The sequence below is a fragment of the Pleuronectes platessa genome, chromosome 3 (genome assembly GCF_947347685.1).
Source record: "Pleuronectes platessa chromosome 3, fPlePla1.1, whole genome shotgun sequence".
Lineage (NCBI taxonomy): Eukaryota > Metazoa > Chordata > Actinopteri > Pleuronectiformes > Pleuronectidae > Pleuronectes > Pleuronectes platessa.
Window position 1 is genome coordinate 8,915,006 of NC_070628.1, and position 15,315 is coordinate 8,930,320.

The following is a 15,315-nucleotide window of genomic DNA, read 5'->3' on the forward strand; positions in this document are numbered from 1 at the left end:
TAATTTCAATTTTGCGCTGGTTTCCCAGGCGTGCAATATATTTTCTTTCATCTCAATTAACAATTGAACTGAAAAGAATCACGCACGAGTATGTCTGTGTGTCTCCCTGTGAAATGACGGGAGGCAGAACTTTCCTTTCTGTTGCACCATGTCTCCACTGCCCCACAGTCACAGGAATCACCGGTTGTTGCAGGACAGATTGTTCATGAATTTTGAATGGATCCTTTTGGCTTTTATGAATTAGAAATGGTCTTTGCCACAAGTCGTGCAAGCGAGTGTCATGGTGGATAGCTTGGAGGGGCTGCCATGCAAAGTGGCATACAGGGTACAACCATGTTAAGGCAGGGTAGATAAACATATGCTGTGTTTGATCAGAGCCAAAACACATTTTGGAATAAAGGATGTGGCGTCCATCGCTTCTGCTAAATCACCGCCCAAAACCGTGGGGTGAGGCAGCTCGTACCGAACGTGCCTCGCAGGAGAAGATGAGCAGAATGGATCGGCCGGAGGAACAATAATAATCAATGCAAGGAAAAGAAGAGACATTAAGTCTGATTCCTGAGATATAATGTATCAGCCAAAGTGCACCTCCTCTGTCAGGGTAATACACAAGTGTGCCATTGTTCAACTATGACTTATTTATCTTAATACGTCTGCCATAGGCTTGTGTGTCAGGAAATGTTCAGACCCACTGAGGGCTGTTCACTTCAGCTCATCTGCTCCGGAACAACACCGCGAGTGGAGATGGGGTTGAAGAAGCTCAAAGTCAAACAGCATCGACAGTGAAAGTAGGAGTCGTAGTTTTACAACATGTCCCTCTGAGCCTCTTTAAAGGATCAGGCTGGTTATATTCCAGTGTTTACTATCAATAAACCAGTATTGAATTGACAAGTATTACCTGCTTATCTAAAGCTTAATACAACTGAATCCTTCGTATAAAACTCATGAGTCAGTGTCTCAATTGAGTGACAAATTATTTTCTTATCATGTTGCATTACAGGCATGATAACAACTATATTTTGAATTGATTCCATGTAATGTATACATGTAAATATATATAATGTAAAACATGGCGCCTCAAATCTGTGCCTTTAAATAGTCCCCAATAAACAGAGCATTGGATCCAGTTTGACTTACATGTCCTAAATCTACCAATACCGAGCTGATTTGAGGAAAAACTTCTATGGACTAAACTATTTGGGACCTGTTTCATGATTTATATCAGCGTTTGTATCTGTTGACAATATCAAGAATATTGAATAAAATCGACCTAATGAATTATAACTCATAACAAAAGTACTTCATTAAGTCACACTAGGGAGCTGAGCTGCTGAGTCGGGGCTGTAAACTTATACCTTATCTGGCCTGATTATTAATTTGATGAGGCAAATTATGAATTTAATAACGTGCACTACATTATGAAAGCCCCTCATCTTGTCTGCTGCTCTGTGTTTCCTGTCTGCTGAGGCTGGGCCTGACGGCCTCATGTGCACCATGTGTGAAGGCCAGAAAAGCAGCCAGCTCAGCGGAGAGCTGCTCTTCTCACGCAGGCCTGTAGCTTCTCAGCTATTATGGCTTTTTGTGCTTACCCTCACTCATCCCCTCTCCACTGCATGCATCACATAATTTTTTGCAATGCCTATAATTAAATTGGTATAAATATATGTATTATTCAGCATACCTGTGTGTTTTTGCAAAAGTCTGAGGTTGTAAGCGACTTATCACTCACAAATAAGTGAGTTAATTTTACCATCTAATGCTTGGGCAGGAAAGAGAATGTTTTATTTCTTTTATTTATTTGTCTCATGTGAACAGAGTGGTTTAAACTGAACTTGTTAGTTGTTAGTTGTTTATTTTTGTCTCTTGGAATTGAATGAATATTGTAACACATATTCCGATTTAAATTGAATAGCATGACAATGACCGGCAGCAGAAAGACTTTGAAATTCAAGACTTTTCTTTATTTCTAAACGTGAGTATTTGAGCAGGAAATCTTGTGACGCAGCCTCCATTGTCTTTGCCTCGGACACTTGGTTTTTAACATCCTTAGAATATCAATAAACAAATCTGAGTGAGCTCCGCACTGAGGAGCACTATGGAGCCACGAGAGCCTCTTATTTGTTTTCAAGCTTTATTCAATTCACTGCTGGCAAGAAGGAAAGGTTCCCACCAAATTCCACAGAAATAAAACCGCAGCGTCCCACTCTTCCTCACTTCCTCTCACACACTCGGCTTGTTCACGTCCCAGAAACACATGGATGTTTTCCCATTCTGTTTCATCTGAATGCTATTACATGTTTTGCTTCATTTCCATCCTCATTAAACTGTGAAATGTTGTGTTTTATCAACCCATGTTTTGACCCAATCAGTGATTTCATTTGATGAATATGAAACAGTTTCATGAAGTTTATGACCTGGCTGTGATTTATCACCGACAAGCTGAAACAAATAACAGGCCTTAGTCAGATAAAGACGTGGGTTTCTACAATGTGCTGTTGGTCTTGGGTGTTTCTCAGCTTTGTGAATGGAAATACACGGTGCTGGTTATTGTCTCTTTTTGAGTTAGCCGATGCAAAAAAAGTGTCAAATAAATGCTTGTTCCAATAAAGAAAGTTGAAATGTGTTTGTGTCGCATTGAATAAAGTCCCACTGCCATTAAAACTTCTACAATCTCAGCAATTGCTCACTTTAATGACTTTTATGACATCGTGTGTAAGCAAAACCTGCACAAACAATCCCGTCACATCGAAGCTGAGACTAAAATGCTCAAGCTCTTTTTTCCTCAACGCTCTTTTGGCCACACAGATGCGAAGTGAGTTGGTATCAGATTCCCACCGTCCGAGCTGGTCACATCCTCTCCGCTGACATTTTCGCAACCCTGAGGGCTCAGTTGCCAAGCAGGTCACAGTGAGCGTCAAATCACTCCCAGACGCCTTTTTCTCAAAGACGCAGATGAATAACAGGAGGGGGGGGGGGGGGGGCCCTGGTGGCTTTTCCGGAGAGAGCGACGCTTGTGGGCGACAGTAAAATGAACCTCTTTGTACACAGTGGAGATGGAAAATGGATTTATTGGTACAAGCAGCAGCGCTAACACGCGGTTTACATGTTAAATCCAAGGCAACAAACACATATGAGTTCCATTTTCCAGGGTATGTGTAACATTTGTATATGTTGAGAGATAGTGGTAAAATAACACGGTACAGATATCACTTGGTCTTATGTACACAAGTGTGCAAAAGTGGAACACACACACACACACACACACCCACACACATGTTCAAGCACACACAGGTTTACATGTATTCACATATCAAACAGTATAAGGCAGTATAGTTGAACACGATTGCCACACATTAAAGAACACTTATAATTTCCTGTACGTACTTTCTTAAACGAGTGGAGGAGATTGACACCGCTGTCATTGCTGCAGGTTGTGTACAATGCTACGGCTAGCAGCAAGTTAGCTTAGCTTAGTTCAGCTGGGAAATAACTGCAGTCAGCCAGGATACAGACGTAAACCCAACGAATAGTGATCGGGTTAGGTTTACATAAAGCTGTAGATAATTACTAAGTGATTACATTAATAGTTACTTAAAGGTTCAGTGTGTAGAATTCAGTGACATCTAGTGGTGAAGTTGCATGTTGCAGCTGAATCCCCCTCACCTCACAGTCCACAATTTAGATGAAACCCATTAGAATTATTTTATATTCAATTTCTGTCAATAGATCCCTTTCATCTAAATCTTACACACTAAACCATTTAGAGTAAATGTATTTCGTCGCCCCCTCTATACAAGTACACAACGTTTTTTTGTATGGATCAAATAAAGAAGATACAGCGACTTAAATAAATGTTGTTTGGCTAGCAGTTTCCCCCTTCTATCAGCCTTTAAGCTAAGCTAACTAGCTGATGTAACTTAATTCAACACACAGACATGAAAGTCGATTCTAACTCCTTGCAAGAAAGCGAATAATCATGTTACCAAAATGTCAGACTATAACATTCTGAGTCTTTACCACCACCATTAAAACTCATCTGCCTCTGTTATTACATCATTGTCTGGATAAAATACTTATCATTACTGCAATATAACACTTTATAAAAGTGGACACTATACACATATATATATATATTCCATGGCTAATACATGCACATTAGCCTATTGTTGTATAGTCGAATTCATAGTGCGATTAAAAAGGTCATTCCTGTCCATTTTTGGTGAATGGTGATATCAGACCTGTCATAACGCATTACTCCATATTTATCATTTGCTTGACCTGTGCTACAAAAATACAGAGTTGTACCTTATCTGCTCCAAAAACAGTCCTGCACTTTTTCAAATGTTGTGCCAGTGAACTGTTTTTACTCATATTCTGACACTAGACGTATTTCCAACAAGTCTTCCAGCCGGAACAGGCGTAGGTGGCCGGATGTCGTTCGTCCCAAACCTTAGTCTCCTGGACCTTCTTCTTCAAAGTCGTAATAATACTTATGGAATGGTCACGACACGGTTAGGTTAAAGAAAAGTTCATAGTTATTCCTTATGGTTGGAGGACCTTTGGCCTCATGGTTACAATAATAAATGGGAAGTTGAACAATAACGGATAGAAGAAACAATCCTGACCAAGCAGAGGTCCACCGTGTGAAGGTCTTGTACTTTACGGCTCTGTCCGTCCAAAAAGTCGCATAGAAATTAAAATCCATTGTCCCCCATTCAGGCTCATGAGTTGCGTCAGTTGTCCGAAGGATGTTGACTGAAAAAGTACTTTTTCTGAACTGGTTGTGTTTGAACAGCTTCTTGGGGGGTTTTGAAAAGCTTGAAAACAGTCCTCAGGTGAGCGAGTGGTTCAGTTGCTGTCCTTCCTGATGCTGCGGTCGCTGTACAGGTTGTTGGGCTCGGGGCTCTTACACTGTATACTGGTGCCGTTCATGGGTCCGATGCTGCTCAGCTGGATTTCAGAGTAACACCAGCAGCACAAGCATGACTGGAAGAACAAGTGAAGAGAAAAAAATAAAGTTAATTTTTAAAGGAAAAGTTTCAGGAAATACATTATGTTTCATTTTCATTCTTGTTGGGAGTACGATGAGAAGATGGATTCCACTTGCTCATACATTAACATGGTTACTTGTAGGATTTTCTTTTGACTCCCCCCCCACCCTCCCTCCTACAACTCATATACCGTGCAAACTTGAGACATGGTTTATCTCCAACTCAGGTCCCTTTGACAGATATTTGCAGTGTGTGACCTCTGCCAGTAAAGTGAATACATAATTCAAAGAGCTGCTTTTACATGGAATGCCATCACAACCTCTGAGTCATGGACCATAGCCCGAGTTCACTGTTTTCTTTACTGGCCAGACTAAATCCGAAGGCTTATTCAGAATGTGTGTGTGTGGTCGTGTGTGGTCGTGTGTGTGTTTGTGTTACATGCGCTCTTGTCCCTCTTTTGTAGGGAAGTACTATACCTTGAAGCAGTTTTTAAACTTCTTGCTCACAAAGTAGAGGATAATGGGGTTTATGCAGGAGTTGATGGTTGCAAGGTTTATACCAAGGTAATCCAGGACCAACAGGAAACTGTGAAAAGAAAAGGACTGATTATACTTGTTCTTATTCTATCTCAGGTTTCATATCTTTTACATTTGAATTGAAGAGCGTTGTTCTAGCCGCAACTAACCTGAGCAGGTCACAGCGCGACCTATCATTCTGGGAGTAAACCGTCTTCTTCAGGATCCTGCTGAGGTGCAGTGGGAACCAGCAGAGGGCAAAGATGAGGACCAGGCAGAAGACAGCTTTGGCCACTTCCCTTCTCTGGTGAGGAAATGAAAAGAGCAAATATAATGAAGTTTGCATAATGGAGAGTTAAACGGTTATTGATTACACACTTAGCCAGTATGTATCCATTTTACACATCGCTACTGTTAATGTCCTTTTTTTTGGACACTTGACACAATTTTGTTTCTCAGAGTTAAAAGCTTATCAGGGTTTTCATGGTCCTTTAGAAGCCGTGTGGTCCCACCTGTTTGAGGTGCTCACTCAGGGCGATCCGCAGGCTGCCGTTCCTGTGGTTGAGCATCTCTCCGGTCATCAGCGTGTAAAAGACAGCGGTGCAGGCGAGCGGGACACAGAAGTAGAAGCCGAACAACCACCAGTCCTTTGCATCCTTATAGAACTACATGGACAAGCACATGTGACACAGTAGATCCCATTAGACTGGATTAAAAACACAAATTACAGTGTGAGCAGGTCGCTCTTTGTAAGTGATGTCCCCCACGGAATCCTCTGAAACGCCCAATCCTCTTCTCCTTCCATTAAACTCCACCACCTGCCCTGCATCACACTTTAAGACCTCTTCTGGCCCAATAAAACCTTCTCTTCCTTTTCTGTAATTGACAACTTCCCATAAATGACTGGGAACTTTCGGGTTTCTCTGTACATTTTAAGGTCTTGATTTTATTATGTTATCACTTGGTCGTTCAAATTGAACTGAACTGAATACATCTTATTATAATTCATTCTTTTTTTTGCCATGGATTTGTTTTTGTGAAGCACTTTGTAACCTTGTTTAGATAATTGCTATACAAATAAAGTTATTATTATTATGTCATCTTTCTGTGTAGGCAAGAACTCTCTATAAAATGTGTCATAGCTACTGATGTAAGGTAAAAAGCAGACATTATGTGTGATGTTGGAAGTAGGCGTGAACCTGAAATGATCAGACTTGGCTATAATCCTAATATGCTTTTGTAATTGTACCTGACCGGGACCAAACCACTACCAGACTACCCCTGTACTCCAGTGCCATTGAAGTCTGTGTGAATACTTCACATGTTCTGAAAACTGACTGGTTTTAATTGGCCTTTGTACATTAAATGAGGCCATCTGGATTTCTTTGCTTAGTAGCTATACGCTTTAAAAACAGCACAATTTAAAAACCACACATTGTGACTGAACCTTTTTACAGAAGTTAAATCTGAAGCATAAACATACATTTTGCTGATAAAGCTGAATAAAACTGGTGAGAAAATCTAATAAAGTAAACCTGTTTATCTAATGCAGAGACATTTAGGACAGAGTGGGCCGGCGGAGTGCATATGGAATAGATATTCACATGTGGCTCAGCTCCAGGCCTCAGATTTCAGGCGGGTAATTGCACGTGGCCTGCTATCAATTATGTGCTCGGAGGATGTTAAAAAGGCCACCGACTCTGAGAGAGAGTAAATGGACCCAGTTTATTTCTTAAAGGGAATCCCCCCCCCCCCCCCCCTCCAAAACAAAATCCTCTTAGTGTCAAATTCTCAACTCAGGGCTTGAAAGGTGAATTCGGGCCAGAGTGCCACATCCTGAAATAATCAATTTTTTGGGTTTCAAATATTTATGGCCCTTACAGGGAAATGTTACAGGTGATAGCTTCTGCTGTCATATAGATACTTTAAAAGTATACGGCCCTATAAATAGTACATCATCGGGCCGGCCTGCAATTTAAAACACTCAGAAAAAACAACGCTTGCTTTTAAGATTATGGAAATATTCAGCTGAACGTGCACTTTGAGTGGAAGTCCTCCTCACGCAGCTGAGGTTCCTATCTCATTAGTCCTGTAATGTTCCGTCTCTTCACCCCAAGAATCAACGACTGTTCTGACGTGTGCATTTACACAATGTACTGTAAAAACATCAGGGTCTGAATACAGGCAAAACAATGACTTGTATAAAACAACTGTAGGAGTGAGGACGTGAGCGTACCGTCAGAAAATCGGTTGTGGGTTTCATCATGCACGTGTGGAAGGTTTGATTCCTGTAGTTGAAGGTGTGCATGTCGAACACCATGGCCTCGGGTACCGCCAGGATGAAGGACAGCAGCCAGATGGACACGATCTCAAGGACGGTGAACAGAGGGATGCCCACGCCCTGCACTCTGCTCCAGGAGGCCACGGCTCTGTACCTGTGAGACAGAGAAATTAACATTCAGTGTCTCGGTATATAAAAGCCAGTGTGAGGATTACCGGAAAAGTGTGAACGTAATTACCCACTAATCACTATTTAGTCCACTTTATAGTGAGTTTCGAAATTGGTCTGAAAGTTCAAACCTTCTAAAGAAACCTTTTCAAACTTTAAACAAACTTCTCCATGGTCTCTGGTTCCAACTCCTGATATATTAAGCCTGAAGGTCCAGACCAAACAAGGAAGGTGTCAAGTGCCAGATGGATCAGATGAACAAGACTCGAGGCTTTTGAGTTAAGGCAGTAAATATTACATTTTTGATTTTAAAGCATAAAACAACATATGTTATAACCATGATATTAATATGACATGAATAAAGACTGCCCTTTATAAATGAGAACAAGTCTACAACAGCTCTCTTGTGTGCAGCTTGCTTCTCCAACTTTAAACACAAACCAGTAAACCCATAATTTTCTCCGTGTCTCATGACTGACAAAGCAAACATCATTTCCCAGAAGCAAACACAGCAAACTGCTCAGTCAGCAAAGCATATCAAACTGTGAAGAATTAATGACGAGAGATGATCAATTGTTTATTTTAAATATCTAATATTTATATTTCTGTGACGCCTCCAAACAGACTGGCCCGTGTTGGCAGAGAGGTCTGTGTTGGCTTGTGTTTCCCGTGCACTCGGTACTTGTTTGCCTGTTTGTTTCTTTAATGGAAACCACTTGTCGAAATGTTTTAGTAAAATCCCGCATCAAGATTTTATGGCTAAAACAATATATTTTTCATGACACATTTGAATTTCTCTGTCGAACAACATGGCAGCATTTATATTTTACTAAGTGGTAATGTATCCACCTTTTATTCTCTTCCTCCAACGTTGAAAAGAAGCAAAAGAGTCTCACAGGCAGAGATGTATGCTATAAACACATTTCCTGGAAAGGTGTGCTCTTGAACGCAGCTCTGCAGCTCTGCAGCTCTGCAGCTCTGCAGCCTTCTTCTTCTCCACTCTAATAGAGGTCATTACATCACTGCAGGGTTCAATCTGTGCATCAAAGAAGGAGCCTCTTATCTCTAAAGTTGTGTCTGGTGCACAAAGTGAGATGCCACTGAACTTCAGCACTTCACCGTGATTATTTATTCATTAGGGAAATTCTATTAAGGCACTATTAAAAAAATGTAGCTTGTCATTATACTTGCTATTGAGATGGAGTTTTTAATATTAAGTTCATATGGGTAGAGCGTCCAGTTTCTATCATACACTTAATGTTGACCATAAAAAGGTTCCGATAAACAATTAAGGAACAGATCTTAAAGGAAAAGCAGCAACAGATACTGAGGCAACACACACATGAGAACTAACTTTCCAATGAACAATTGTTAGTGATATTCATTGTTTCTTTGAAATAAGATATTCATAATTTATTTTTGTACGAACCAACCTCATAAGCAAAAATGATATGAGACAAAAACAGATGTGAGACATAACAATCCGAAGCGAGCCTCTCTCTCTCTCTCTCTCTCTCTCTCTCTATGTCTCTCTCTCTCTCTCTCTTTCTCTCTCTCTCTCTCTCTCTCTCTCTCTCTCTCTCTCTCTCTCTCTCTCTCTCTCTCCTGAGACAGGATTGAATTGGCAGGGCTCGTTGGCTGAATCAGACTTGTTTAATTTTCTTTCCAGTGATTTGAGTGGACTGCCTCCTTTAGTGTAATCAAATCTGCTTTTGTAACGGGGAAAAAAATAATAATCTCTTTTTTTCCTCAAACATGCTAAAAAAGTGGAAAGCTGCCTCCTTAAGGAGAATGAGAAAACGCATATAATGTTAGTTAAAGAGAATTATTGAATTGGATTAAATATGTGACACTCATTCCAATCCGTGCAATTTCATCCCAAATGTGCACCTTAACTCAAATGATCTTATCTTAACTTACCTTATCTTATCTTATCTTATCTAATCTTATCTTATCTTAAACACCACAAACGTCTGTACAAAACCCATCATAGTGTTCTTGGAGCAAGAGTTTTGCTGGAGTCTAACTTGTGTATTAAAAGCCTCTAAGCCTTTACAGCTCTTCCTGTGACGGATGGTGAAGCAGTGTGGAGGATGTGGCCACTGACCTGTCCACGCTGAGGGCGCACAGGTTGAGCACAGTGATGCCCACAGAGGCTTTCTGCAGGAAGGGCACCATCTTGCACAGCCACAGGCCGACCACGCTGTCGTCAAACGGCCAACGTGACGCCAGGAGCTGGAGGACAAACAACAACAACAACATCATGTTCGGGTCAACACTTTGATCATTGGTCTTTCACATTCACATCATTACCTCTGTCAAGGAAGTTATGTTTTCAACGGCGTATGTTTGTTGGTTGGTGGTTATTGGGAAAAGGAAGACAACGTTATATTTTTGGTTTAGATCCAGATCAGGGGCTTTTTTCACGTTCTTTAACACTGTGAGATATTTCCGATGATTTCTCTGGATATTATAAATAAAAATTGGGATCTAGTGAATGTACATGTGGTTTTATAAGGAGAGTGTTGGGCTGAGTTACGTCTCAACATCATCTTAACGTCATTGAGGATTTAGTTGGACATGGACCCTATGGAGCTCATCAACTTTGAACAACTTCTGCTGACATTTCCCATTTCCCGCAAACATAAAGCTCTCCAAACCTGCAACTAAACTTGAATGATAATGAGTCACCATATTGTCAGTAGTATCTAAGAGCCACTTCCACTGCCTCTCATTACATTACTTCCTTAGTGAAAGAAGTCAAGGCCATGCGAGTGGAGGTTTTTGTTTTGCGTCAGAGCCGGCCTTGGCAATTTTCCTTCATAAGGACACAACCTGCGTTGATCAAGTGTCTCTGGGCCGAACCCAAAGGAAGAACTTTACGATGCTTCCTGGCCCTGTTATGTTTACCCGTGCAGTTTCCCAGTTTCTCAGGAGGTCAGAAGAGGCGCTCACGCCATTGTTTTTAGAGTATAAGTAGCAGATTATTTTTGGAAACACAGTCGCTGCCCCGAGGAAGTGAACAGGAGGCTTCGGGAGTGCTGCAGCATTGTAGACGTGGCTCTTTCTTTGTTTTTTTGCACAAACTGTTGCCCCAGTAAGGTTTCTGTTTCCTCTTTGCACATGTGCAGCTGGAACTTCAAAGTCACTGTGGCCTCAAAGTCCCCCACTTAATTTTAACCAGGTGGCGTTCTCATTGTTATGCTGTGAAATGGAGTCCCATAATGAACTCACTACATCACATTGACTGATCACTGTATTTAGCAATCAGGGTTGATTACTACCCCAAAGCGTGACACTGGTTACTGGTGTGAATCAACACAAGACGGGAACCCTGAGAATAATATTTCATCATTAGATAACATTTATTATTTAAAAGGAAAAAAAAAATGTGGTGAAGTAAAAGGAAAGAATTTGTGATTGTGGTTGAAGCTGTTCGTAAACACAGGTTTAAAAAAATGTCCTTCCTCCAAAGTGGTTGGGTTTTTATCTGCGTTTGTTTGTTTGTCTGTTACCAGGATTAAAATGTCTCCATGGATTATCTTGAAACTTGGTGGAAGGTTGTGTTATGGTTGAGGCAATAAATCATTATGTTTTGGTGCAGATCCAAATCAGAGGGCGGATCCTTTTTTTCTTTTTCACTTTCTTTTACGTCGCGAGATCTGTGTTTCTCAACATTTCCCCAATTTCCAAGGGAACGATTAATGGATTTTGATAAGAGATGTTCTAGGGGACTGATATTATGAATGTTGGCAATTTGGTGAATTTCCAAATAAAAATCTGGATCCAATGGATTTGAACGTTTCATTAGGGTGTAGGCTTTTCTCAGCTGATGTATGGTATCAAATAGGGTTAGAAAGCTGTAACTACCTCCAATGTGTAGTTGAGAAACATAATGGGGCCTTAACTATAAGGCTTGTCTTAATTCAAGCATTCTGTTGGACCTTGGTGAAGGAATACGCTCTACTGAATGAATCCCTGTTCAAACTCATCCTCATTGGCTACCTACGATCGTTGGGGGGTCCAATAAACAACTGAGTCCAAAAGCTACTCACTTGATTTATCACTTGAGGAGCAGTAGATTATATCTGAAAATAAAACTTCCAGATAAGCGTCTAATGTCTCGGGTCAGCACAAGGCCACTGGCATGTGGGACTACAGCCTGATCCCTTTGTTTACTCACGCCGGCCATATCCCTGCTCCTCTCATCACTAATCTGCTCACACCCCGCAGATAACGCCGCCTGGCTGATTACACTTTCCCGTCTATTTGCACACTCACTCACAACCCGCCCCCATTTTCCCGTCTATAATATCCCACTTTAACTTTGCCTTTCACTTCAATTGTTGCTGCTTTTCACTCTATCCACACACAGAGACCTGTCGCTCAGTGGCTTGGCCGGGAGAGTAAGTAAAACTTCAAGTAAACATGCACAAATGGAGTGGAAACTGTACCTTATAAACATTGATTGGTATATCAATGAAGATGTAGATGAGGTCCCCCAGTGCTAGGCTGGCAATCAGGGCATTGGGTCCATTCCTCATGCACTTATTGCGGTAAATAATCCTCAGCAGGGTGGCGTTGCCGATCAGGCCGACGGCAAACACTATCACGGAAATTGTGGTGTTGATGTACTTAAAGTAGCCCTTAAGAGAAGTCATTTGCAGGCACATCGGAGGTTTTAACGGCGTCTTTACGACAGTTTCATTGGCAAAGGCGGATCCCGCCGCTTGCAAATCGGCCCCCAGGGGCCGCAGGTGGAGCCCCGGGCCAGTGCTCGGACTGACAGTGCTGTAGGTTCCCCGAGACTGACGGGTGGAGTGGGCGAGGAGGCCCAGGTCCTTCTCGGCTTGGGCTCTGTTTATCTGGCACATTCCCCTGGCTGCCAAACAGGCCATTAGCACCAACATATGTAGAGCTGCGGTGCCCATTGTGGAACACAGTCAGAGCTTTGATTTCACTGATTGGAATGCAGTTCCAGTTTATCTCTGGTGAGGAAAGAAAACAAAACGAACAAGAGGAAAAACTGGTTATTTGTCAGGGAACACATGGAAATCCCTCAACCATCTCATCTCCACTTAAATCCAACCAAAGTGGAGTATTACATGTTAGTTAAAAAAAAAGTCTGTCCCTTTATAACACTGCGAGCAAGTTTAAAACTTCTTCAAGACTTCAGAAAGGTTTTACGTAGGCGGCACAGACGGGAGATGCTGGGACTGGTTACAGTGGGACAGTGGACAGCTTTCTCATTGTCCCATAATGGACTCACTACATCAGGTAGACTGATCACTGTATTTAGCTATCAGTGTTGATTACTACCCCAAAGCGTGACACTGGTTACTGGTGTGAATCAACACAAGACGGGAACCCTGAGAATAATATTTCATCATTAGATAACATTTATTATTTCAAAGGAAAAATCTGTGGTGAAGTAAAACGAAAGAGTTTCTGATTGTGGTTGAGGACGAGGCATCAGCAAGAGCGCAAAGGGCATCTCCTTCACTCTCCGCTGCTCCTGGAGGATATCAGTACCTCTTTGTGTTACTATACTCCGTATCAATAATGGTGCAGCTATACAGGGAAGGCTTCGTGTGTGTGCCTGTGCTGCTCCGACCACAAGTCCCGTCTGTGGGTCTACAACTGGCTGATTTCCTCAGTGCTGCATTTCCCCCTCTGTTTCCAATTTAGAGAGGTTTAAACATGTGGTTTGAAAATAAAGCGCCTTTTCTTGCATGGCTGCGGGGTTGATTTCAAGTTAAAAAAAATACGCAATGCAAGATTACAGACTATCCAACAAGACAAAATACAGACTTTCCATCTGAATGCTTAGTTTATACATATCTTCACCTTTTACTGCCTCTTATCAGGCACAAAAAAACAACAAACTTTCTGGACAAAAATCAGAGTAGCTCATTCCATGGCGGAGAGCAGACAAAGTTTCAAACTGTCAGATGGATAGTGAAGCCCCTTTTCATCATGTCACAGTGCAGGCAAACTCTTACAGCCCAGAGTTCTTCCTGTTCAAAGTCCCAGCTGTCACCAAGTACACAAAGAACTATTTAGCAGCCAGCCCTTCAAGTAGCATCACAGTTTAGCATCAGCATGACACTGCTGGGATCTGTGACAGCACGCAAACCGATCTGTCCATAAATAATAAATACGTTTGGTTTTCACCTACCGCTTCTAAAATGTCTGCCTGGCCCCCTTGGAAACTGTCAGGCAAACTTTCGGCTGAAGCCCCCAGACATCTGTATCACATCACATGAGTAATTAACGCACTATCAAAGCCGCACGGTATCCCACTTGGTTTGAGCAATGCACCCGTCTGCTCTGAGGTGCCTTCGCATTATGGCTCAGAGTTTCCTGTTGAGAGTTTGCAGTATGTCTGAGTGTGTGTGTGCATGTGTGTGTGTGTGAGAGAGGTAGTGTGTATCCCTGCATGTGTGTGTGTGAGTGTGTGTCAGAGCACCAGTGAGACTCTTTGACTGGGTGGGATAGTAAATCTCCACCTCCCTTTGGTAACAGACTGGGCCCCCTTTGGAAACATCACCCCCCCCCCTCCCCACTCTCTCTCCTCTCTGTTGGAGGCACCGCCTGCTGACAGTCATCTCCAAGGCACTGCAGCACACACACACGCACACACACACACACACACACACACACACATACACACACACACACACACACACACACACACACACACACACACACAGGGGCATCTGGGAGCCCAACGGCCCCCCTCCTTCAATCTGCCCCTTCTCCTTAAAACCCTCCTACCTTCTCTTCCAGGCCCACTTACATTATGTCTTGTATACATTACATGCAACTGTTTCCTCACACAAGAGGCAGCAGAGGTTTGATCGGAAGGAGGACGCGCACGAGGCAGTCAAGTGTCCATGTTGCTGTGCCATGTTTCTTTTAATTGTGATGGGAGGGGAGGACCGAGACGGGAAGCGGGAGCGAGCCATCAGCCCTGCCGGTCGTTGCTTTCACAGAGAAACCAGTGTGTGGGTGGTCGAGGTGCCTCACGCTCCCTAACTGCTCCTGAAGTTCAGATGTTTTAACGGGCTGTGAAGTCCCTTTAAATGACCAGATATAAATTATCACTGTAGGAAAACAAAACACACTTTAATATCGACACGTCCCTGACAGCTCGGTGCTTTTCTGTGAGATGACTAAAAGCCAGAGTGAGGAGAGAGGACGGTCGAGTGTCCAGAAAGACGAGTGCTCCTACATCACTGTCCAATTATGGATTCCAAAATGGAGCGTTTATCATGAAGTGCACTAAGAGCAGGAAGAGGGCCATCAGAGCCGCTCATCCTCGGCCTTTCCCACCGACAAAGAGCCGACGCAGCAGCTG

General features: G+C 42.4%; 1 protein-coding gene across 1 annotated transcript; it reads right to left on the reverse strand.

The window, feature by feature from the left end:
- Window positions 1-3,048: 3,048 nt before the first annotated feature.
- Window positions 3,049-14,446, reverse strand: ednraa (endothelin receptor type Aa). Its single transcript, XM_053418383.1, has 8 exons — window positions 14,134-14,446; window positions 12,410-12,943; window positions 10,063-10,190; window positions 7,743-7,941; window positions 6,019-6,171; window positions 5,677-5,810; window positions 5,468-5,576; window positions 3,049-4,986 (listed from the first exon to the last, which is right to left on the reverse strand). Exons 2-8 carry the CDS (start codon window positions 12,884-12,886, stop codon window positions 4,849-4,851), a joined length of 1,338 nt encoding a protein of 445 aa, XP_053274358.1. The 5' UTR covers window positions 12,887-12,943; window positions 14,134-14,446; the 3' UTR covers window positions 3,049-4,848.
- Window positions 14,447-15,315: the final 869 nt, after the last annotated feature.

Bases quoted from the DNA above. Each gene is read 5' to 3' on its own strand.
- ednraa (XM_053418383.1), bottom strand. From the start codon at position 12,886: ATGGGCACCGCAGCTCTACATATGTTGGTGCTAATGGCCTGTTTGGCA. The intron at 7,942-10,062 runs GTCAGTGGCCAC...TCTGTCTCACAG, and splicing joins TGCGCCCTCAGCGTGGACAG to GTACAGAGCCGTGGCCTCCT. The intron at 5,577-5,676 runs GTTAGTTGCGGC...TTCTTTTCACAG, and splicing joins TCGCGCTGTGACCTGCTCAG to TTTCCTGTTGGTCCTGGATT.